Below are 25,879 nucleotides of genomic sequence, written 5' to 3'. Positions count from 1 at the left end.
CTCTCGTGAGACACGTCTGTTTCCTAGTCCTGTCCTGTCTTGTCCGTGGATTGTGGGGTCATTGCTGCTACTGTGAGTTATATTGTCATTGGACTGTGTATTATCCAGCTGTGCCTGTTTGCAGAGTACCTGTGCAGCGCTTGCCCTTGGCTGTTCACTCTGCCGGCTGTCTTCACTGTTTTTCGGACTGGCTGTATGCATCTCGGGGTCCCTGCCTCTGCCCTCGTGGAAATTTATGTAATTTTTCTTAGACCCAGTCGTCTGGCTATTCCTGTTTTTGGCTCTGATAAAAGCCTGTGATTTTTGTTCTATATTATTCAGTGAAGACAATTTGCTTTATTAAAGACTGTTAACTGCACCCCGCCCTGGTCTTCCATCGTTCTTACCCATAACACACACACACACACACACACACATATATATATATGTGTTTGTTTATTTATTAGCCACAATAAGAACAAAACATAAGACACATTGGGAATTTGAACATGACACTGATATATATATAAAATAATAAAAATAAAAAGATTCACATCACATAAACAAGTCTAAAGCAGTTCAGATGTGAATTTACTAATCTGGCAGGGGATTATTTCTGTTATCATAAAAGCTGAACTGTCAGAGCCAATACACCACTGACTGGATAAAGTCTGTGTCCCTAATAGAATGAAGTCCAGAATACTTGTCAGAAGAGATCTTAAAATAAATAAATTATTTCCATAAATATATGTGTAAAAATTGTTTGGGTCCGTAAGATTAATTAATTTTTTAAAGAAATTAATAATAATTTTGTACAGAAAGGATGCATTAAATTATGGAAGCCCTTTTCCATGGCAAGAGGTGGTATATTTTTTCTCAGAATTGCGTGATATAAACCCACAACTGCGAGTTATAAAGCCATAATTGTGAGATATAAACTCACACTGACATTATAACTTGAGCTTGTGAGTTTATATCTCACAATTCTGTGAAGAAAGTCAGAATTGTGAGTTTATATCTCGCAATTTTGACTTTATATTTCGCAATTCTGACTTTATAACTCATAGTTGTGAGTTTATATCGCACATTTCTGAGATAAAAGTCAGAAATGTGAGTTTATATCTCACAATTCTGACTATATCTCACAATTCTGACTTTATAACTTGCAATTGTGAGTTTATATCTCACAATTCTGTAAAAAAGTCAAAATTATGAGATAAAAAGTCACAATAACCTTATTTAAAAATGTTTTATTCAGTGGCAGAAATGGGCTTCCATATAAAAAAAAAACTTTTACATGGTTTCAAAAGTCTGATGTTTCGATCTTCTATACATCTGAAATAGATGAAAAAATGTATCCACAAAATATTAAGCAGCACTGACTGCAGCATTGATAATAAAATAAATAGCATGCAAATCAGTCTATTAGAATGATTTTTAAAGAATCGTGGGACACTGAAAACCTAAGTAATCATGCTGAAAATTCAGCTTTGCATCACCGGAGTTAATTACATTTTAAAATATATGCAAATAGAAAACAGCTATTTTAACATATATACTGTATAATATAATAATATAATATTTTTACATCTAAAATTCAGTCTAAAGTAGATACAAGAGACATTAGGACTCACCCATTTCCAGATACTCATCGAACAGCCCCTCACACACCAGCAGCTGATAGTTTGCTTCCCATGGGCTGAGCTCTGGCTCACTGTCTGGTTCATCAATCACTTCCTGACTGGGAGCTGGCTTCAGCTTCCTCCTGTGCCACCATGTCTTTAATTTACTGTTGGAAAGAGAGGGGTAAATCTTGGGCCTAACTATTTATATTTAACAATGAGTAAACAAGATCATTAAGAAGATGCATTGAACATAAAGACCTACGGCAAGACAAATTCCTGGATGTTGCTGATGACCTGTTTGCCTACCATGATGACTAACAGCTCTTGAGCTAGTTCAGTGAGACATCCAGAGGCACCACACTACGTAAAACAAGGACAGAACCAAGTTACACAGTATTAAAGAGTTATTTCTGTTCCAGAATATGCATATTTTGCCAAATTTTATGATTGTTGGGGAAATATTGCAAGATTGTGTATTTAGGTATGACTGATTGTGTACATTTTGTTAGATTTATTCCAACAAGGGACAGCCAAGTGAAAGATAGAAGATTTACTTTCCAAAAATGTAAACACTCACATCTTCATTTCGGATTCCTAGGAGTGTGTTATAGTTTCCAGGGTATCCAACAAACCTGTAGAGCAGATCAAATATTAGATGAAAATTTAATCCTCATACATATTCATTAATTCATATGCTGCATAGCTACCCACCTGCCCTTGAAAAAAGCAATGTAAACAGGAGATGAGTAGAAGTTGACAAACTGGAAGATGAAGACCTTGAGGATGAACGCGTCCTCATATTTGGTCTGGGTGCGGTGCATTTCTTTTAGAAGGAAGTGGATGATACTTCGTATTTGCATAAAGAAATACCTTAATAGTATGTGTAAACATGAAATAGCTTACCCCATCGTGTCAGAATTTGGGCCAGGTAAGTGTAGAGCCGTGACAACAACAGAATAACCAGCAAATTTAGCATAGAACCAGTAAGGCTAGCTATCCTTCCAGCCTACAGGGGTGAAAAAGCTCTCTTAGTAAGCAAATTATTATGTAAAAATTGTGCTGCAATATCTGATCTAATCAATGATAATTTTAAATCAGCTTTAAGTGTTAGAAAAATGTGTCAACTTTTTAATCATAGTACATTTACATTTATGCATTAAGCAGATGCTTGCATCCAAAGAGATTTACAGTACATTCAGGCATTACAGTTTTTTTTTTCTTTTACCAGTGTTTGTGTTCCCTGAGAATTGAACCCATGAACTCTTGCACTGTGAAAGCAATACTCTACCACTGAGTCACAGGAACTTAATAGTAGGCAAAATCTAGCTAGTCCAAGCTAATTGGCTAATCTGGCAGACCATCTTGAACAAGCAACATACCAAACTTACTATATTCCAAAACTCAGCTAAAATTTTAAGCTGATGTTAGTTTTCCCTTGCTATACTACTTCCTAAACCCTCTCTCTACTGTTTCATGGTTACTTTGTCATTCCTACATCTAAATTGTCTACTCTAGGCAGTTTTGGTAATTTGGCATCGCTGGACATCCCTTGTGAAAATCAAGTACGCTAAATTATTAAATTGTAGTGTACTTCAAATCTTAAACTTAAAAAAAAACTGCACTTAGAGATACTGTAATATAGTTTTATTGACCCATCTTTGGAGAGGTTTGAGTGCTTCAGTTACTCAGGTGAGAGGCCAGATATGTGGTCCCACATGGAAGAAAACCTATATAAACATATATGTTTCAATATAGGTTTTGATATAGGTTTTTAATATATGTGACATATATAAAATTGGCCGTTTTCCTATATTATATGTACATATATGTACATATATAAACACATATATATTTACAAATATGTACACACACACACACACATATATATATATATATATATATATATATATATACACATATGTACATATATGCACACATATGAATGTGTGGATGTGTATGAGCTGTGATGTGAATCTGGAAGTGACTTGAAATTGAAAAAAAAGTTTGACAAAATAAAAATTTAAAACCATTTTGTTATACATTTCCTTCTTTTCCACTATCTTCATACAACAAAGAATTGACCTTGTAAATGTTTCTGGAAAACGTGTAGATATCATAGTTAATATATCATGTTAATATATTACCATAGTTAAATTCCATAACATGCCAATTACATCTGATACCAATTCCACATGTTCGCACATGCATAAGTTCTTGCATAATTTTTTTCGCTAATTCTTAGTTTTTGCCTTGATAATAGAAAATATGAGCTAGGCATCATGTATGACAGTCAAAAATAAGATATGAGCTACAAATATGCACATATATGCACCTCAATTTTGCCTATATGTGGCATATATATGCATATATGCAGCATATATATTATCATATATGTGCATATATGCAGCATATATGTGCATATACACTGCATATAGGTTTCATATATGCGCATATATCCACACATATAGGTTCTTTCCATGTGGGGTGCTTTTCCAGTGCATGGTACAGCACGGTACGGTTCACTTTTGGGAGGTTTTCTACCGTCATTACCAGTACAAACCACTAGATTTAAATCAGCACAGCCAGCGAAGGAGCGAACACAACTGTTTTGAACGAGTGCACCTTTTTTAACAACCCAAAGATGGCTGTTTTGTTGTCTGTTGAGGAAGCACAGATGTTCCTCTCATTGATAGCAGAGAGCTTGATGGGGTGAAGGGAAATGAAAAAGTTTTTCACAATTTGTGGCAGAAGAGGTGGCGCATCAATGACATGTGAATAATCCCACCCACTCTAAAGCAGTACTAAACTGCAGTGGAAACGCAAACCGAGCCGAGTCGAGCCTTGACGTACTGTATTGAGCCATACCGAGTCGAACCACGCAGTGGGGAAAAGCGCCAAAAGAGTGACCCCCGCCCACCTCCAATAATCCTCTTTGACACAAATAAGTCAGAACAGTGAGACCCTGCCCAGAGGACCAGAAGAGGAATAACAGGACCCTCTCCTGGAGCCAGGTCTGGGAGAGGAGCTTGCAGGTTGCATTAAGGACTGTACCTTGATTGTGGAATAGGGAATGTAACATCTCTGGTGGGGAAGAAACCGGAGTTAGTACAGGAGGCTGAGCATTACCAGCTAGATATAGTTGACCTCACTTCTACGCACAGCTCTGACTCTTGAACAGAACTCCCAGATAGGGATTGGGCTCTCTCCTTCTTTGGAGTCACCTAGAGAGAGAGGTGCCGAGCGAGGGTGGGAAAATTCACAAGTCCCTGACTCTGCATCACTGTGTTGGAGTTTAGCCCGGTAGACGAGAGGGTCCACTAACTGCAACTTTGTGTCATGGAGGGGATGGCTCTGACTTGCTTCTTGCTTTAACACTCATGTAATGGACATCAGAGAAACGTGAAGGGGGAGGGGGGATTGGGAGGACCAGTGTCCTGACAATATCCACATCAATATCGGGTCCTTTTTCACATGCTTAACAATTATTTTTAATGTATCTGCATTATTGGAAGGGTACGTTTAGGGTTGGGGTAGGTGTAGAAAAAAACACAATCTAATTGGTAGAAAAAATATTAGTTGGTTTCCTGTAGCTGTATCCCTTTTAGCTGCAACCACGAATATAACACAAAATTACTGTATTTGCATTACTGTAAGGGTAGGTTTAGGGTTGTGGTAGGTGTAGACATTAATAAACCATAACTTTACAGTAGCATTTTTCGATGTCTAATTGTACTACCCACTGTTTTAGTGGGAGGTAGGAAAATCTGACAGGGTAGGAAAAATCGACAGAACATCGGCCTGCCAGATCTGAACCCAAGTGGTGTTTTCATTTCTGTGCTTAGTATTGATTAGCACCATAAACACCATTTTTGAACATAAGGTGATTTATACTGTAAGTGTACTTGGTACCAGACCACATTAGGCCAAAGATCTTTGATCAACTTTGTAGGCTATATTTTCTGGACAGGCAAGTAAAGAGAGGAGCAGAGCTGTTAACTGATCTTCACCTGGTGGTGAGTTGGATACGATTACGAACAGACCTAGGAAACCCCAAAAAATACTGAAGTTCAAATGGTAACATTGGCTGAGGATCCTGTCTGGATTTCCCTATTTTCCCACCTACGGAGAAGCTTTTCCTTATACCTAGGGGATGCTGGGTACATAGACTCTGAGTGAGCCCTGTTTAAAGCCTCCAATGTGGAATCGGCTGCTATGAGCTGTGTCTGGAAGGCTGTTGGTGGCTGTCGCAGCGGCAACCCAAAGAACCTGCTGGTGCATGCCAACATTGAGGGAGGCCACCTGGACATTAAGGAGAACTTTTGGGATTGGTTAGACAGGTATTGGCAGGCTAGAAGGGCTGCAGTGTTCAAGGCAAGCAATCATTTGGGTGTTGGAGGAGCTTAGGTAAGCCATGGAGAAGGGCTTTTGGTTGATTTCCAAGAGGTTTTGGCAAATCATCACACAGCTGAGGCAAAGAAAGCATGGCCTCTTCTAGGCTGTTGTAATTCGGGATGGGTATTTGCTGACCTAACCTGAAGATGTAGTCTGGAGGATATCTGCCAGAAAAGAGTGGATTGTCCACTTCAGATAAGTAGTGAGTTGCTTCACCAATTAGAGGAGTTTAAGTACCTTAGGGTCTTATTCAAGAGTGAGAGTAGGTTAATAAGATCAACAGGTGGATCAGCACAGTGGCAGCAATAAATGCGGTCATTGTACTGGGCTGTCATGATGAAGAAAGAGCTAAGCCTGGAGGTGAAGCTCTCAATTTACTAGTTGCTCAATATTCCAAACCTCACATATGGTCATGAGCAATAGCTAACGACTGAAAGAACAAAGTCGCAGCTACGGGCGGCTGAAATGAATTTTGACTGCTGGGTGTCTGGGCTGACCCTGAGAGACAGGGTTCGAAGCTCAGACATGCATGAAAGGAGCATTGAAAGGACTCAGTTGAGGCAGTTCAGATATCTGTTCACAATGTTTTCTGATTACTTTCTGTTAAAGGTGTTCCATGCATGTACAGCTGGGATGAAACCCTGGGGCAGACCCAGGACATGCTGAAGGGATTATATCTCTCTAGCTCTTGGGAATCAGGGGACTGCACAAGAAAAAAGTCTTCAAGAACATCATAATTGCCACTTGGATGGCACCTAGATGGTTGTTGATCAAAAGGTTGCAATTTGTGGACCACACAAGCTACCTTCACAAAATCTGGGGACTGATGACGCCTGGCTGGGTTATCTGGGTGAGGGTGTAGGATGTTGAAAAACCCGAAACACCCAATGACCCCAGGTTATATCACTGATGCTGTGTCTAGGGTGCACATGTAAGGTGTGTTTGAAAATCTAACAAACTTAAATGCATTTATAATATATATATATATATATATATATATACACACAGTATATTAGGGCTGCTCCGATCACGATCGGCCGATCGTTATGTGCGTCTCGTCAGTAAAGCCGGTTTTCTAATCAGCGGTAAATTCCATCAGGTGCGTGATTTCACATAGAGCAGCTGTTACTACACAGAGCCATTGTTAACTGAGAAAATGCGCAAATCCACGTTCATTTTCAGCGTTTATTTGCGCAAAGACAGTGTAAAGAAATACCCTTTGTGAGAAGCAGTTAAATCAGTGGGAGTTAAAAGCAGTTTGTAAGTGTATTTATTTCTTGTCTTATTAGTGTTTAGCGCAGTTTTCATTGCTAGGAAACACTTGTTTGTTTACTGTGTTGAGACGTGCTGCATTTGTTCTTATACTCTATCGCATACGTTGTCAGTGTCGTGCGTTGCTTAGACCTTTGTTGTGATAAACAGTAAAGTGTGTTCAGCTGAATTCAATTTCCGTTTTGTCGGGTATAAAAAAGGTTAGTATACCACGGCAGATGTCGCAGCAATAATTTCTCATTTTCCCACTCCCCCCGTTTGAATGGAAGAGGTGGAGGTACTGGTCTGCTCATCTCTACTGATTGGAAATTTTATCCTTTACCATCTTTGGGTATTGTGATGGCTACGGCCACACAGGGTAACATCACCTCAGTTCTAAACATTTGATTACTGTTTTATTTCACCTCCTTAGTTTGTTGCAATTATTATTTACAGTCATCTACACTATGATACTTAAATAAGGAACACAATACATTTTTGATTTGGTTTATTTTGCTTTACCTTTACATTGATTTACAGGGTGTACTAATCCCATGTTTCTTTGTGTTGAGTTACCTGGACCTGTTGGGTGCGATCCCTTCCTGGTTGGGCAAAAAGAGTGGCTAAGGGCTGAGGAGACCTATATCTGGGAGCCAGCTCATTAGGCCATACCATGTCTCACAATGTGCCAGGGGGATATTGTCCTTAGCTAGCTCTCAAGTTCCCAAGTGTTAGTTTTGATTACCCCTTCTATGTCATTTGGTTTTGTCAAGCTGTTATATAAGCTTTCTTCTGTTTCTTTGGGGCAGGTCAGTTTTTTGTTTAGTTAACCTTGCGTTATGAGTTGATGTATTTGAGCTTATAGTCAGTTATTTTTGTTGACCTCTTTTTAGGCCTAGTTATTAATTTTGGTCCTTATGTAACTTTTCAATATTTTGGGTAATAAAACTCCACTTTTTGAAAAACCTCCTGTGTCCTCTTGCCTCACTGTCTTGGTCCCTGACAGGTATCAACAGCTCCTTTGAATCTCATTCAGTAACTGTTACCTACACTCTTAAAATACATTTTGTAGTTGTCTATGGACCTCCAGGACCACTAGGTAACTTTTTGGATGAATTAGATGTGCTGCTCTCAACCTTTCCTGAGGATGGTACTCCCGTAGTTATGCTTGGGGATTTCAACATACATCTAGAAAAACCTCTGTATTCTGATTTCCACACTCTGCCTCTTTTGATCTCAACCGAGTGTCAACTACTGCTACTCACAAATCAGGCAACCAACTGGACCTTATTTATGCACGACACTGCTCTACTGATCATGTACTGGTTACTCCACTGCACATGTCGGATCACTTCCTCCTCACTCTTGACCTCAACATGGTCCCTGACACATCACTTACTCCTCCACATGTCATCTTTTGACGTAACGTACGCTCACTCTCACCCTCCCGGCTTTCTGCAATGGTTTCATCTTCACTTCCTTCCCTTAAACTGTTAGCATATTTTGATGCTAACAGTGCTACTGATACTTTCTGCTCCACTCTTACATCTTGTTTAGACACTGTTTGCCCCTTGTCTTCCAGGCCAGTCTTTACCACCTCTTCTGCCCCTTGGTTATCTGATGTTCTATGCGAACACCGTTCTAAGCTTAGAGCTGCTGAAAGGGTGTGGTGCAAATCCAAAAATACTACTGACCTTAATGTGTATCAGTCACTCCTCTCTTCCTTCTCTGCTAATGTCTCCACTGCTAAAATTACATACTACCATAACAAAAATAACAATTCATCTAATTCTTGCATGCTTTTTAAAACATTTTCCTCACTTCTTTGTCCTCCTTCCCTGACGACTTTGCCACGTTTATCGTTAATAAAATTAAATACATCAGTGCACAATTTTCCACACCACAATCAGTCAAGCTCATATCACCAGCAAACATACACTCATTTCCATCCTTCTCTTCACTCTCTGAGGCAGAAGTCTCCAAACTCATCCTTTCTAATCATCCTACTTCTTGCCTGCTTGATCCTATTCCATCTCCTTCAAGCCATTTCTCCTGCAGTTGTACCTGCACTCACTCACATCATTAACACATCCCTCCAAACTGGTGTTTTTCCCTCATAATTTAGACAGGCTCATATAACTCCACTACTTAAGAAACCCACCCTCAATCCATCTCTTTTAGAGAACTACAGAGGAGTTTCCCTTCTTCCTTTCATTGCAAAAAAACACTTGAATGAGCTGTTTTCAACCAAGTCTCTGCATTTCTCACACATAACAACCTCCTTGATAGCAACCAATCTGGCTTCAGAAGTGGACATTCAACTGAGACTGCCTTGCTCTCAGTTATTGAAGCCTTAAGACTGGCAAGAGCTGAATCCAAATCTTCAGTACTTATCCTGCTTGATCTATCCGCTGCTTTTTACACTGTTAACCACCAGATCCTCCGATCAACCCTACTGGCAAAGGGCATCTCAGGAACCACACTTCGGTGGTTTGAGTCTTACCTATCAGATAGGTCCTTCAAAGTATCTTGGAGAGGTGAAGTGTTCAAGTCACAACATCTAACTACTGGGGTGCCTCAGGGCTCTTGGAACACTTTTCTTCTCTGTCTACAAGGCATCATTAGGTTCTGTTATTCAGAAACATGGCTATTCCCATCGTTTCATCACAATTTCACCATCAAGTTAAGCACATCAACCATAACTCCTTCAAAAACAGCCAGAAGCCTTGGAGTTATGATTGATGATCAGCTGACTTTCTCAGACCACACTGCTAAAACTGTCCGATCCTGCAGATTTGCTTTATTCAACATCGAGAAGATCAAGCCCTTTCTTTCGGAACATGCTGCACAACTCCTTGTTCAAGCTCTTGTTCTGTCCAGGCTGGACAATTGCAATGCTCTCTTGGCAGGTCTTCCAGCCAGTTCTATCAAACCTTTACAATTAATCCAGAACACGGCTGCAAGATTAATTTTTAATGAGCCGAAAAGAATACATGTCACACCTCTGTTTATCAATTTGGACTGGCTACAAATAGCTGCTTGCATAAAATTCAAAACTACCACTGGCTCTGCACCCATTTACCTAAATTTATTACTTGAGACTTATGTGCCCTCTAGAAGCTTGTGTTCTGCAAGTGAATGTCGCTTGATTGTGCCATCCCAAAAAAGCACAAAGTCACTTTTAAGGACTTTTAAATTAAATGTTCCCTCCTGGTGAATTGACCTCCCCAACTCAATCCGAGCAGCTGAGTCCTTAGCCATCTTCAAGAATCATCTTAAAACCCATCTCTTCAATCTTTATTTGACCCTCTAACTTTAGTACTCACTATTTTAATTCTATTCTTTAAAAAAAAATCTGACTACCTTTCTAATCTTTTTGTATCTTCTATTTTATTTTCATTTATTATGCAATTATATGTGTGTATATGTGTATATATAAGACCTCTAACACTAGCTTGCTCTATTCTTTTTCTATTCTATCTGTTTTCTTTTTATTTATTATATTATTATTAAAAGCCCTTGCTACGTGTACTGTGTTAAGCTAACTGAGAATTGTTATAGCACTTATATATCATTGCTCTTTTTGCAGTTTTTTTAATGCTTCCACTGTTGGATAAAAGCATGTGTTAAATGAATAAATGTAAATTTAAATGTAAATATATATATGTGTGTGTGTGTGTGTGTGTGTGTGTGTGTGTGTGTATATATATATATATATATATATATATATATATATATATATATATATATATTATAAATATCATTTGATAGTAAATTGAAAGTTATATATATATAAGTTATATAAATATATTTGAAATGTACTAAATTGCAGCTTCTTCATTATAAATGTGTAATTAAATGTATGTAAATGAGTAATTATGAATTTATATATAAAGATGTACTTAAGTCCTACTTAAGCAAGTAAAAAAGCACTCTGAAGTTCAGCTTTTCATTTATTAAAGGTCCCGTTCTTTGTGATCCCATGTTTCAAACTTTAGTTAGTGTGTAATGTTGTTGTTAGAGTATAAATAATATCTGTAAAATTCTAAAGCTCAAAGTTCAATGCCAAGCGAGATATTTTATTTAACAGAATTCGCCTACATCGAATGACCAGTTTGGACTACATCCCTCTACTTCCTGCAGTAATGATGTCACTAAAACCATTTTTTTGACTAACCTCCGCCCACAGGAATACACAAAAAAGGGGGCGTGGTCTTGTTGCGCTCGCATGGAGAAGAAGGAAGAGTTGCGTTTGTCGCCATGTCGTCGAAACACTGTTATTTTCATCTCGGAGTCCAATCATCTTTGTTTGAGCTTCCCAGGGATGCTGTACTTTGAGATCAAGGGTTACAATTTATGTTTAACTGGGTTCCCGAAAATTATAATCCACATGTAAAACTATGTGCAGCACATTTTGCTGAGGACAGCTTCCTCAATCTCAATCAGTTTAATGCCGGATTCGCACAAAGATTATTCTTGAAAGATGGAGCAGTTCCCTCTTTGTCTGGAGAAAGTGTTGTTTATGGACCACAACCGGTAAGTGTTTTTAATTATTTAAGCTAGTGTGTTTAACAGTTTCTGTAACTTATTACACAAAGGGCAATGCTGTTTAGCTTTGTTAACTAGATGGTAGGGCTGTGCAAAAAATCTAATGCGATTTTCATGTTCATCCCTTCAGTAAACGCGCTCCTGTGTTTAGAAGTACATCTCCAGCACGTGCGTTCAGATCAGGATTGCCAGGTTTTCAAAACAAATCCTGCCCACTTGCTTCTCAAAACTACTCCAAAACTAGCCCAATCGCGTTTCCAGGAGGACAGAATGCTCTAAGCTGGTGTCGAATCACAACGCAGGAACCACTGGCACAATCAGAACTCGTTATGTATTTCTGAAGGAGGGACTTCATAGAACAAGGAAGTCATCAGCCCGTTTTTATGACAGTGAAAACAGCGGTATACAGATAGGTGAATTGTGTGAAAAATACTGTTTTATTTACACGCGAAACATGAACACATATTATATTGCACACTGTAAACACAATCAAAGCTTCAAAAAAACACGAAAAATGTGACCTTTAAGAATATTGTTTTCATAATGAGTACTTTTATTAAAAGTGTACTTCTTTTTCACAAGGGTTTTCAAGTTATTTTGAATGGAAGTGTTAGATAATGTAAATTAACATGTAAATGTACGTGCAAATGATCTTATCAAAAAGAGCAACAGTCACTTCATAATCTTTATTCACTATGTAGATAATTTGGTCAGGTATCAAAAGATAATCTGTTCAGAAATCAAAATAAATTCAAAGAAACTTACGAAAATTATGAAGAACTCATTCTGTGATCTGTAGATAATGATACTTAGGATAGTTCGATACAGGATAATGGCTATTAGGAATATCAAAACAATGGCAATCTGCAAGCACAAAGAATAATATTGAGTCATTGAATTTTTGGGGATTTCTAAAGATTTCCCAACAGATGTGAGATGGCAATCCATTGACTAACCATTAGAATGATGACCATATTACCAGTTAGAGTACGACTCAGTCGTTGACTCTCTGGGAAATAGGGTTCTTCAGCCCCTGTCACAGGATTACGAACTGTCATGGGTGCCAGTGCTGTGAATTCTGGTCTTGGCCTCTCCTAACATCGGAATGGAAATATTATGGAAAGCAAGAGAGGTAAATCATTTTTTTTTTTTTGAGAACTAGTAAATATTGAAGGTTAAGACACCCTGTTACTAATTTAATCACCTCTATTTCTTCAAATTCGAAGCAGTCCCATCGGTGGGAGAGTATGGAGCTTGTGCGTTTCCAGTACTCCAGGAAGGTGACGGCCCACAGAGACATGAATATACTGAAGAACACAGTTCCTCCATTGTCAAATAGCAAGCCTGCCTATTGAAAATGTATGAACAAGTCTTTTAAGAACAAAATGTGGTAGCTAGTTCACAGAGAATGTTATTTTTGGCTTTATGCCAAAATACATAATTTAAAAACTTGTAGAAAAGTCACCTTATAAGTATAGCATATACTGGAGAGATTCCAGTAGCTGCAGATGTTGCATAATGGACACATGACAAATGCGCCTCCACTGGAGCAAAGTTCTTCTCTGTGGGGTCAAAGGTCACGATCAGTGCTGGATCATCAACATTATGCCATTATTAACAAGACTGTGATAATACTCACGCTGCCACATCAGTGATCATCAGCCAGATGCCAAACAGAAAAATAATAAAACCCACTACTGCTGCTGGTAATAACCAGCCTGTGTAGAAACCTACAGACATGAGAAATAAGGACAGAAAGCTAGTCACAGCCTGTTATGATAGAAACAGTTTAAGTTAAGCTTTCTGGTGCATTTTTATTTAATTTTTTCTTATTATTAAGTATTCCTAATCATTATTAACAAAATCATTAATGGTAACACTTTGCAATAGAGTGTCATTACTAAACCTTAGTTACTGCATTAACTAACATTAACTAATAATTTGCAACATATGTATTACTGTATTTATTGATCTTTGTTCATTTTAGTTAATTAAAAAACAACTGACCATTGTTAGTTCAAGTTAGCTCAAGTCCATTAAACAATATTAACAGATTAACATTAACTAAAAATGATAAATGCTTAAGAGGTATGTTAATTACTGTAGTTAACTAATGTTAACAAATGGAACACGATTATAAAATTCACCATATTAACTAACACAAATTTGGCTATATATATATATATATATATATATATATATATATATATATATATATATATATACAGGTGCTGGTATAACTTGGGACCAATACAAAGAAATATTTAAAAAAATATCCTGGCCAACTAAAAAGTATAAATGAAAAGTTTGAGCATGTACAGCACTCAATACTTAGTTGGGGCTCCTTTTGCCTGAATTACTGCAGCAATGCGGCGTGGCATGGAGTCGATCAGTCTGTGGCACGGCTCAGGTGTTATGAGAGCGCAGGTTGCTCTGATAGTGGCCTTCAGCTCTTCTGCATTATTGGGTCTGGTATATCACATCTTCCCCTTCACAATACCCCATAGATTTTCTATTGGGTTAAGGTAAGGTGAGTTTGCTGGCCAATTAAGAACAGGGATACTATGGTCCTTAAACCAGGTACTGGTAGCTCTGGCACTGTGTGCAGGTGCCAAGTTGGAAAATGAAATCTGCATCTTCATAAAGTTGGTCAGCAGCAGGAAGCATGAAGTGCTCCTAAACTTCCTGGTATACGGCTGTGTTGACCTTGGACCTCAGAAAACACAGTGGACCAACACCAAGAGATGACATGGCACCCCAAACCATCACTGACTGTGGAAACTTTACACTGGACCTCAAGCAGCGTGGATTGTGTGCCTCTCCTCTCTTCCTCCAGACTGATATCCAAAGGAAATGCAAAATTTACTTTCATCAGAGAACATAACTTTGGACCACTCAGCAGCAGTCCAGTCCTTTTTGAATCGAGACGCTTCTGACGCTGTCTGTTGTTCAAGAGTGGCTTGACACAAGGAATGCGACAGCTGAAACCCATGTCTTGCATACGTCTGTGCAGTGGTTCTTGAAGCACTGACTCCAGCTGCAGTCCACTCTTTGTGAATCTCCCCCACATTTTTGAATGGGTTTTGTTTCACAATCCTCTCCAGGGGCGGTTATCCCTATTGCTTGTACACTTTTTTTTCTACCACATCTTTTCCTTCCCTTCGCCTCTATTAATGTGCTTGGATACGGAGCTCTGTGAACAGCCAGCCTCTTTTGCAATGACCTTTTGTGTCTTGCCCTCCTTGTGCAAGGTGTCAATGGTCGTCTTTTAGACAACTGTCACGTCAGCAGTCTTCCCCATGATTGTGTAGCCTACAGAACTAGACTGAGAGACCATTTAAAGGATTTGCAGGTGTTTTGAGTTAGTTAGCTGATTAGAGTGTGGCACCAGGTGTCTTCAATATTGAACCTTTTCACAATATTCTAATTTTCTGAGATACTGAATTTGGGATTTTCCTTAGTTATCAGTTATAAACATCAAAATTAAAAGAAATAAACATTTGAAATATATCAGTCTGTGTGTAATGAATAAATATAATATACAAGTTTCACTTTTTGAATGGAATTAGTGAAATAAATCAACTTATTGATGATATTCTAATTATATGACCAGCACCTGTATATATATGAATTATTATTTTTATTCTAAAAATATGATAGATACAGTTTTTTGTTCTGGTATAAACATTTGTAGGTTCAGTCATACCTAACCATGCAAAGTAGAGTGCTATCTTCTCGCCAAAGTATTCACGAATGTGATCCAGAGGCTGGTACTTCCTCCAGCAAGCCCAGCGAGCCCAGTAGTGATGCAGGATCTGTCTCATGTTGAGAGACTGTGGATCTACTGGAGTCTTTGGCATCTCAAATGGACCCTAATGAGAAGAACACAAATCATTGCCTGTTTAAAATCAACACGATATAGTGCTTGCATAGATTAAGGAAATATTTTAAAGACTTGTGTGTTTGTTTGTTTGTTTGTTTGTATGTGTGTGTGTGTGTGTGTGTGTGTGTGTGTGTGTGTGTGTGTGTGTGTGTGTTTGTGAGTGTGTGAAATGTTGAAGAACATCCATTAAGAATGAAAGAACATGCATAAAGAAAGGTCAGTTTTGATTTCATGTTGGAAAAATAAGTAGTGCTACATATGTAAACGAAGAAATAAATATGTGCATAATTAGTGTGTTTAAGTAATGTTCTGATATCATGTAGAAGACTCTTACGGTACCTCATGTAAGGGAAAAGCAGCAGTGAGAACGTGCTCACTAACCAGCCTGCCAATGCCAACCTCCCCTCTCTTCAACGATCCATATGGAGTCCTGGCTAGTATCTCATACAGCTTTAGAACAAGGGCAGAGTTATTACAGAAAACTGAAAAATCAGTGTGACCAGTGTTACAGAGAGTGAAAAATAATGTTTGTCCATTGTACAGTCATTGTACAGACTACTAATTTTTTTAAATAAATGAATCATGAGTGACAAATATGCAAATATGCTTGCAAAAGTTTCTTTGGCTTTGGTAACTGAAAACTTTCATGCAATGCTGAATCCACAGGTGTCAGTATAAAGCTCAATCATCTTGTATCGCTTAGCAAACAAAACAACAAAAAACTCTCAAAACTCACTATCTGATGCCTCTGTGTGGTCTTGAAAAAGGTATCCTTGTTTTCATGACCAAGAAACCTAAAAGCAGCATTAAAGATTAGAGTAAGATCATGTATTCTATTAAACACTCTCTTTGCACACTCTTTATAACAGTGTATACACATGCAAAAGCTTGATTTAAAATGTACAATAAAAATATCCGGTAACAATTTACAATAAGATTCATTAGTTAACATTGGTTAACTACCTTAGTTAACTAAGCAACAATAGGCTACAGCATTTATTAATCTTAGTTCAAGTTCATTTCAACATTTACAACCCGAATTCCGGAAAAGTTGGGACGTTTTTTAAATTTTAATAAAATGAAAACTAAAAGACTTTCAAATCACATGAGCCAATATTTTATTCACAATAGAACATAGATAACATAGCAAATGTTTAAACTGAGAAAGTTTACAATTTTATGCACAAAATGAGCTCATTTCAATTTTGATTTCTGCTACAGGTCTCAAAATAGTTGGGACGGGGCATGTTTACCATTGGGGAACCATCTACCTTTTCTTTTCAAAAAAATTTGAAGACGTCTGGGCATTGAGGCTATGAGTTGCTGGAGTTTTGCTGTTGGAATTTGGTCCCATTCTTGCCTTATATAGATTTCCAGCTGCTGAAGAGTTCGTGGTCGTCTTTGACGTATTTTTCGTTTAATGATGCGCCAAATGTTCTCTATAGGTGAAAGATCTGGACTGCAGGCAGGCCAGGTTAGCACCCGGACTCTTCTACGACGAAGCCATGCTGTTGTTATAGCTGCAGTATGTGGTTTTGCATTGTCCTGCTGAAATAAACAAGGCCTTCCCTGAAATAGACGTTGTTTGGAGGGAAGCATATGTTGCTCTAAAACCTTTATATACCTTTCAGCATTCACAGAGCCTTCCAAAACATGCAAGCTGCCCATACCGTATGCACTTATGCACCCCCATACCATCAGAGATGCTGGCTTTTGAACTGAACGCTGATAACATGCTGGAAGGTCTCCCTCCTCTTTAGCCCGGAGGACACGGCGTCCGTGATTTCCAACAAGAATGTCAAATTTGGACTCGTCTGACCATAAAACACTATTCCACTTTGAAATAGTCCATTTTAAATGAGCCTTGGCCCACAGGACACGACGGCGCTTCTGGACCATGTTCACATATGGCTTCCTTTTTGCATGATAGAGCTTTAGTTGGCATCTGCTGATGGCACGGCGGATTGTGTTTACCGACAGTGGTTTCTGAAAGTATTCCTGGGCCCATTTAGTAATGTCATTGACACAATCATGCCGATGAGTGATGCAGTGTCGTCTGAGAGCCCGAAGACCACGGGCATCCAATAAAGGTCTCCGGCCTTGTCCCTTACGCACAGAGATTTCTCCAGTTTCTCGGAATCTTTTGATGATGTTATGCACTGTAGATGATGAGATTTGCAAAGCCTTTGCAATTTGACGTTGAGGAACAAAATTTTTTTTTAAAGTTTTCCACAATTTTTTTACGCAGTCTTTCACAGATTGGAGAGCCTCTGCCCATCTTTACTTCTGAGAGACTCTGCTTCTCTAAGACAAAGCTTTTATAGCTAATCATGTTACAGACCTGATATCAATTAACTTAATTAATCACTAGATGTTCTCCCAGCTGAATCTTTTCAAAACTGCTTGATTTTTTAGCCATTTGTTGCCCCTGTGCCAACTTTTTTGAGACCTGTAGCAGGCATTAAATTTTAAATGAGCTAATTAAGTGGATAAAAGTGTAAAATTTCTCAGTTTAAACATTTGCTACGTTATCTATGTCCTATTGTGAATAAAATATTGGCTCATGTGATTTGAAATTCCTTTAGTTTTCATTTTATTAAAATTTAAAAAACGTCCCAACTTTTCCGGAATTCGGGTTGTACTAATGCTTGTCAAAAATTGTAAAGCAATTCACTAGTGATATTTATACACGAGACCGCACATCTCATATCTGAGCTCTTCCCAAAACAATTACACTAATTACTTAAAATAACTTCATTAGGGTAAATTTGTTGCTTGTGTTGAAAATGATGCTATATTATATTAATTATATTTTAACAAATAATATATCATCTTTATATAACAAAATTAAAGTAAATTAACACAAAATTACACAAGTTGTTTGTAGGTGTGTGTGTGAGTAAATAAATGGGTCATTTGACACAGCAAACACTTTTTGTAAGTGTGTGTTTGGAGTGTTTGATGTGTTAGTCTTTAAGGAGGTGCTGACTCTCTGCAAACACAAAACTGTATGAACTGTGTGCTACATGACAGGCTCAGATCCTCTTTGTTAGGCACGCAGGGATGGATACATGTTTATTGGTTTACTGTTTTTAAGTTCACTTATTTTATTCACAAACCACCAACTTTGTAAAACTGTGTGAGGTGCATATTCTTGAAGTAGGGCTGTCAATGTAGGGCTAGTTATGTTTCCATCCAGACCTTTGGATGCAAATTTTGGGACTACTGCATTAAAAAAAAACTTTGGTCAGAAATGCAAAAAGAAAAAAAAATGTGTACAATACATTAACACATGTATGTGCTCAGCTGAGGTGGATAATATTTTATTTATTTATTTATTTGTTTATTTATTTATTCTGTAAGGAAACTAAGATGAAATCACATTTACTGAATACATTCCTGTATTCACAATTTTATTATGTAAGAAAAAAATCCACATGCTACCCATGTTGAGCCAACTTATATTATTTTATCATTGATACTTGGTGCCAGTTTTTACTCTCTTAAACACATGGTATAGAAACTTGCTTATTTTCAAATGTTTTATGCAATATTCTAAATTTTCCAAAGATTAATTCACAAACTTTGGATGGAAACATGGCTAATGTTAATTTGATGACCAGCAGACTTCTTGGATCAGTACCTCTCTAGTTTATTGGTGTGGAACTGGCAGGTGTAGTAGTCCAGTGGAAGGTTAGGCACATCTTGTGCCATTATGTTTGGGATGTGCAGTGTTTCTAGGATCTTCTCAGACCAGTTTGAGATTGGAGTTGTCACAACCTGAAAACACCCGACAGAGCAGAACAGTAAGTTATACTGAGTATATCATTTACTTTTGGATATAAAAGATCAGGTATGATTTACCTGTAATGGCACTCGAAGGCTGATCTCCTCTGCATAATAACACAGAACATTCCAGGGCGCACTCAGAAGGACGTAAGTTGTCTTTGTTTTTTCCTGCAAAACCTCTTTCTGAGACACATTCACAGCAGGAGAAACAATTACATTAGAACAGGGGATCTGGACCTCGAGGACCACTTTCCTGCAGAGTTTAGCTCCAAACTTGATCAAACTCAACTGAACAAGCTCATCAAGTCTTAAGGATCACTAGAAAGTAACAGGCAGGTGAGTTTGAGCATGTTTGGAGCTAAACTCTGCAGGAAAGTGGACCTCGAGACGCAGAGACAGTTTGGTTTGGGACACCTAATAAGAACTGATTTTAGTTCTTTAAAAGGGCACTTAGGTGTTGATGCTTCCTTAAAGATGTTGAAGCATCCTTGAAGAAAATGTTTTAACTCTAGAGCATGCTATGAATAAATCAGTGTTGCCAAGTCTGTGGTTTTCCGGCATTATTGGTCTACTTTATCACTGTTGCCGCCGATTGTTTTTCATGTCCGCGGGTTAAAGCGACCACAATAACATGATATGTACCCCTGGAATGCGATTTTTAATAGGGAGCCCTTCTCGAAATGCGATTGGGCTAGTTTTAGGGTAATTTTGAGTAGCAATTGGGCGGGTTCTGTTGTGAAAACCTAGCAACCCTGGCATAAATATTCATCAGAATGTGGTAATTTTGAGTAGTATTAATTACTGTTAATCTTAAATTAGTTTTATTTGTTTAGTATTTAGGACTGCCAGCCCAGGCTAAACAGATGCATTTATGTGTTGTCAGACAGTGTGGAAGGTGTTCAGAAGTGTTGTGGAAAAGTTATTAAAAAAACTAATGCTGTACAACCAATGGCAGCGTCTTGAATCTCTCTGAAAATAATATAATTACAATAGCCATGTATGCAGGAATATTCCAATGCCTGGCCTTGTGAAAACGACGTGCACTTAAATGTATTGAATGTGCACTTGTAAAGTATAGTTTTTAAAAACTGCAGATAACATTAATGAGATAAATGACTGTTTCTTAACACACTTAAGAAAACGTTTGAAAATTGCACATTGTAATAAAGTCTTGCTTACTTTAAAGTACATTTTAAATCATTATGTTTTACAAACACATTGCATTCAGTTTGAACTTATATTATATATAAAATGAAGTATATTAAGTATATGCTTTTATATTATGCCTATTTCAATTATAAGTACACTTCTTTTTCAAAAGGCTGTATAGGACTGTGGATGCAACCCAAATCTAGAATTCGATGCACATGATGTATGTAGTACATGTAAATGTAATCGCATTACCTACCGTCTCCTGATGAAGGCCGGCAGTCTGGAGTCTGGAAAGAAACTCTGTCCTCCACTTCCTGTGAGTGTCACGAGAGGAACCGGACGATACTTCATCTGATTCTGCAAACTTCAGGGGGTTTACAGATTCCTCCCACACCAAGACAAAATCTGACGACACATTCACAACGATGTTGATCAAATTAATTGAAAATAAAAATTTGACATATTCAGAAATAACTATTTATCAGACATTGATCGACAAATGAATGGGAAATGTTGTTATTAGAGAAAATATATATATCAAGTCTTTTCATTGCTGTGTTTGTCTGCCCAGTCCTCACCGATCCGGGTGACCCCATCACTGAACACGTTCTTGTTATCCTGAGGTGCTGCACTCATCTGTGAGCAACATGCAGACATATCCATTATCAATATGCTTATGAAGAACTGATATTCATATAGAAAAAAACGTAGGAAAAGCCTCTAATGTATGTCTATCATAGATATCAGTGTTGGGGGGTGAGAGAGGTGAGGAAATTTGGCATGCTTTCATACATTGTTAACTGCTAATTAGCTTCCTCTCTTTGTTACCACTGATGATTTTTGTAAACCTGCACACACACACACACACACACACACACACACATAGGTGGTTGTGATACCTCCATGCTCCCATAGGCTTTTTCAGGATGGTCCGAGAGGGTGATAAGCGTGGAGATGTCCTCCACTAAAGTCTTCTTCCTTTTCATCTTTATCCCAAAATAGCTAGTTCAAAAATATCAAAAAGTACAACATCGGTAAAAAGTTTGGAATAAACTTTTTTTAAATAATCTTCTGCTGACAAAAGCTGCATTTAAATGTCTTACTGTTCCTTTTTAATGTCTCTACTGAACAAAAACACCCATATCTTCTTTAAAAAAAAAAATTGGTAATGCCAAAACTTGCGACCATAGTTTTTTTGGGAAACGCACCACTGTTTTGCTGTTTCAATGTAGTTTTGAGGTATTGCAATAGTCTTGGGTCAAACAGAGCATGAGGGCAAAATAGTTCTCACAATAAACGTGTACATAAAACTGAACACCGACATGTAGATAAAGTGAGATGAATAATTAATGAATACAGAGGAAACACTTCATAACATGACCAAATAAACGATATGCACTATGTACTTATAGAAAAGATCCCTAAAGAGCCTTGAGTCCCTGAGAGACCATCATACACACTACAGAACAAACACAAACGCTTATAAAACACAATTATATTTCATATAACTGGAAGTACATAAGTCTATGTGTTTTAGCAAAATATCAAAACAAGTGGTATTAAACGCTCTCTTTTTGTGTCACTAGAGCAATGTTAGCTCTGATCTGTAAAGCAGATGTAGTAGAGAACAGAGGAAGAGGATGTTAGTGAGGGGTCAGCGAGTACAGCGCTTACCAATTAAACCATCTGAGGGCCAATCTGGGTCAGGTGTCATGTCACACTAAGTCATGCTTTAAGTTAATACAAGACATAGTCAACCAGACGATGAACACTTCTAACAGCAGTTATAATGTGATCGCATAGTAAGTAGCAATATTTTTTTGTATCATTTTAGGCAGTTGATCCTGCTTATGTAATGTTCAAAGCTAAATGGATTTTATTTTTATTACTAAATGGATTGTATAGTAATTGTATTGTATTCATATATGTACTTTGTAGATTTCTTTGAATTGTTTGAAACATAAAACCCAGTTTAAATCAGGATTTCAGTATTATCGATGTGATAATTTTGAACACTATTTTGTTTTAGAATCATTGTTTAAAAATATAATTCTATAAAACCATAAAACACTTGATGTTTAGACAAATTAAGTGACTTGACTTCACACAGAATTACTCTTGACTTACAGGGATTCGAACCCTATTAGTCAAATAGGAGAAAGTTTCTTTACATTTTCTCCATAAATGTATTTATTCATCCATACACTTTGATCAAAGATACTCAAAAATAATATACAGAATCGTGCGCTTATATAAATTAGGCTTTTCAGAAAGTTTTGAAACCTTTATAGGTGGAGGATTATCTAAGCTTTACTGACAGACATCAAGGGTATTCTAAAGGGATTTTTCTGAACATCCACTACATGAAAAACTAAGTCAGAGCAGTTAGGAAAGATGATGGTATTATCAGCAGAAACTGATGTCCCCTACACTCCAACTTCCTGTCAACTACGTCTCACAGCTCATTGGCAGTGCTTTTTGTTTGGGGGTATTGGGGGTATTCGGCATGTCTCTGCTCACCTGTAGTTTCTGTCCTGAATCTCTCTCCTCCTCTTGCATTGGCTGACCGTCCCTGCTCCAGTTCTCCTCAGCTCAGAGATGGTGACTTTATATTTAAAAGCTTGTCCAAAACATTTCAAGCGGCTCTTTCCAAGACTCCAGAGCAGCTGCAGGATCAAACTCTCCGACAGGAAAGGAGGAATAGAGTGCGAGTGAAGAGGGAAAGGAGGGGTAGAGTCTGCTCGTGTTTGCTGTTAAGGAGGAGTCTACTTCACCTACACATTTGCAAATATGGACACAAAAAAACACACACTGAAACCAAACAGTAATAAATGACTGATATGGTTTCAGATGAAGAGATCTGGTTTAGTTGTCAGCTTTAGTTTTAAACATTATTTCTTGGGCGTTATTTGGTGCTATTAAAGGGGGGAAATAATGTGATAAAATAACACAATCTTACACTGATGCAGTTGACGACACACATTATCAGTTTGATGGAATGCATGATGAATGATTGGAATGTGGAATGCAGTTTTATGCATTTAAAGTTTAAGATTAAGATTAAAATGAATAAAATAAAATAAATAAATGTCCCTGTTGGTTTTTGACTTGTTTATTTTAACAAGTTAGTTTGGCAATTTCACACAAGAAAGACAAGAGTGCTGTTTTTCCCAAACAATTGCACGATTGTGAAAGTTCAATAAACAAAAAGATATGAGTTAAATTTTAGACACAGTTTTAAACTTTGCAAATGGAAAGTTTCATACAAAACCTCAAAAACTTTTAACTTTTCAAGCAACACAGTGTTTCGTTACTGAATGAATTCATGCATCGAGTGAACAAATAATGATTCAGTGACTCATTCATAAAGATCATTTCCTGCATTTCTGAATGAATCAGCTGTTTGAGCGAATCGGTTGAATGAATGACTCACTCATTATGTACATATATATATATATATATATATATATATATATATATATATATATATATTAGGGCTGGTAATTTAACGCGTTAATTAGCTTAATTAATTATGGAGAAAAATGATGTGTTAAATTTATAAATATTATAAATAATATATGATCCCAGACCTATGTGGATCATCTGCCATTTCATACAGTTGATTGATGACTAAGAGACAGGGCAACAACTTACTGTGTGATGGAGCCTAGAGAATATCCCTAAAATTCAAGATATGGGGCAAAACGCCCCTGTTTGAAATTTTGTCTCATATTTACACCACATAGTTAAGAAATATCACACGAGAAGTAGGCTTAGTGCAATATCACACGAGTGCAAATGTGATGCTCATCTTATATGACAGTTCATTATGAAGTTAATATTGTGTTATTTTAGACACAATGTTGTCTGTTTGCTCAATTTTGCCAACCAAAATATAAAGACAAATCAGAACGGTTCAACCTCGAGCAACCCACAGTGGCATTTCATTTTTTAATCCACATTTTGAACAAATTTGGTGAACCATTTGGCGCCTTGAACCATTGGCCATGGTCATATTGGATTTAAATTGACGCTGCACAGACCGACCGGTGTATGACATCAAAGTACCACGACCGCGATTCAAAAGCACAACGAGTCATCTGCTCGCTAAGCTCTTGCAGTACTTTGATGTCACACACCGATCAGTCTGATGGTAATGATCCGCTTCAAGCCGATCAAGCATAATGATTCAATTAACCATTCATAAAGAACCATTTACTTCACTCCTGAATGAATCAGCCATTTGAACGAATAAAACGAATGAATAAATGTCTCGATGAGTTAATCATTAACACATTTACCACCACCTACTGGCAATTTTAGTTTATTAGAGTATAATTTTATTAAATAAATAATTTAATATTTTCATAGTAATAATAATACAATTAAGAAAATAAATTACTAAAGTTATAGTTCACCCAACCAAAAATTAAAATTCTGTCATCATTTACTCACATGGTCCAAAAGAGTATATGTAATAAAAATGAATAATTAAACTGCATTTTAATATAATTTGTCACGTGTGGCATGAGGTCTAGACAACACTAAAAATCTGACTACACACCATAAAGAAGTGCAGATAAATACAATTATTATTACATAATACTGTAACGAGGAGCCAGAGGTGTTCGGATCCATGTGCAGAACTTTATTCAGAGAATGTTCGGACATGCAGTAATCAGGAATGACGTCAGGTATATTAGGGGTAACCAGAATCGAAAACAGAACCGAGCAGAGATCAAGGCAGACAGCAGAGAATCAGAGTCGAAATACACAATCCAAGATCAGGCACGGGAATATCAAACACAAGCGAAAACACTCTGAGATGCTAAACAAGACTTTGCAGTGAGTGAAAGTGATTGTGGTGCTTATATGTGTGTGTAAATGAGGTGCAGGTGTGGCAAGGAAATTGGCTGATGAATGAGGTGCAGGTGTGGCAAGGTGATTGTGATGCAGTGACTCATGGGAGATGTAGTTTGGGTGTGGTGCAACAGATGAGAGGTGCTAGTGTCCAAGTGATGATATGGTGACATCTGGTGGTTTATGGGTGGAATGGTCCTGAGTGGAGTGCCCTCTACTGAAGTTCATGGGCACTCCAGCTAATGATCGTGACAAATACATTGTTAGTTATCATTAAATTAAACTTTTTCATGGTAAAGATTCTAATACACCAGTGACCTCAAAACAGTTCAGGAACAAATCTCACACATTTGGATCTAATTTCAACTATATACAAAAAAAAAATAACAACATACTGTTT

The 25,879-nt window shown here is 37.5% G+C and overlaps 1 protein-coding gene across 1 annotated transcript in view; it reads right to left on the bottom strand.

The window, feature by feature from the left end:
* Nucleotides 1-21,623, bottom strand: part of LOC132123066 (anoctamin-7-like) — a 34,443-nt gene extending 12,820 nt beyond the window's left edge. The window contains exons 1-18 of the mRNA XM_059533590.1: nucleotides 21,519-21,623; nucleotides 21,198-21,255; nucleotides 20,876-21,024; nucleotides 19,543-19,650; nucleotides 19,322-19,458; nucleotides 16,415-16,472; nucleotides 16,018-16,128; nucleotides 15,502-15,667; nucleotides 13,435-13,525; nucleotides 13,261-13,357; nucleotides 13,000-13,143; nucleotides 12,752-12,889; nucleotides 12,561-12,659; nucleotides 2,508-2,610; nucleotides 2,316-2,427; nucleotides 2,182-2,236; nucleotides 1,867-1,964; nucleotides 1,614-1,768 (exon numbers count right to left, since the gene is read on the bottom strand). Of these exons, the coding sequence (XP_059389573.1) occupies nucleotides 1,614-1,768; nucleotides 1,867-1,964; nucleotides 2,182-2,236; nucleotides 2,316-2,427; nucleotides 2,508-2,610; nucleotides 12,561-12,659; nucleotides 12,752-12,889; nucleotides 13,000-13,143; nucleotides 13,261-13,357; nucleotides 13,435-13,525; nucleotides 15,502-15,667; nucleotides 16,018-16,128; nucleotides 16,415-16,472; nucleotides 19,322-19,458; nucleotides 19,543-19,650; nucleotides 20,876-21,024; nucleotides 21,198-21,255; nucleotides 21,519-21,605 (1,966 nt within the window). The 5' untranslated portion in view covers nucleotides 21,606-21,623. The remainder of the gene's footprint in view (nucleotides 1-1,613; nucleotides 1,769-1,866; nucleotides 1,965-2,181; nucleotides 2,237-2,315; nucleotides 2,428-2,507; nucleotides 2,611-12,560; nucleotides 12,660-12,751; nucleotides 12,890-12,999; nucleotides 13,144-13,260; nucleotides 13,358-13,434; nucleotides 13,526-15,501; nucleotides 15,668-16,017; nucleotides 16,129-16,414; nucleotides 16,473-19,321; nucleotides 19,459-19,542; nucleotides 19,651-20,875; nucleotides 21,025-21,197; nucleotides 21,256-21,518) is intronic.
* Nucleotides 21,624-25,879: the final 4,256 nt, after the last annotated feature.

This window comes from Carassius carassius, chromosome 41 (genome assembly GCF_963082965.1).
Source record: "Carassius carassius chromosome 41, fCarCar2.1, whole genome shotgun sequence".
NCBI lineage: Eukaryota > Metazoa > Chordata > Actinopteri > Cypriniformes > Cyprinidae > Carassius > Carassius carassius.
The sequence above is the reverse complement of the archived record's forward strand: the minus strand, read 5'-3'. Positions and strand labels throughout refer to the sequence as shown.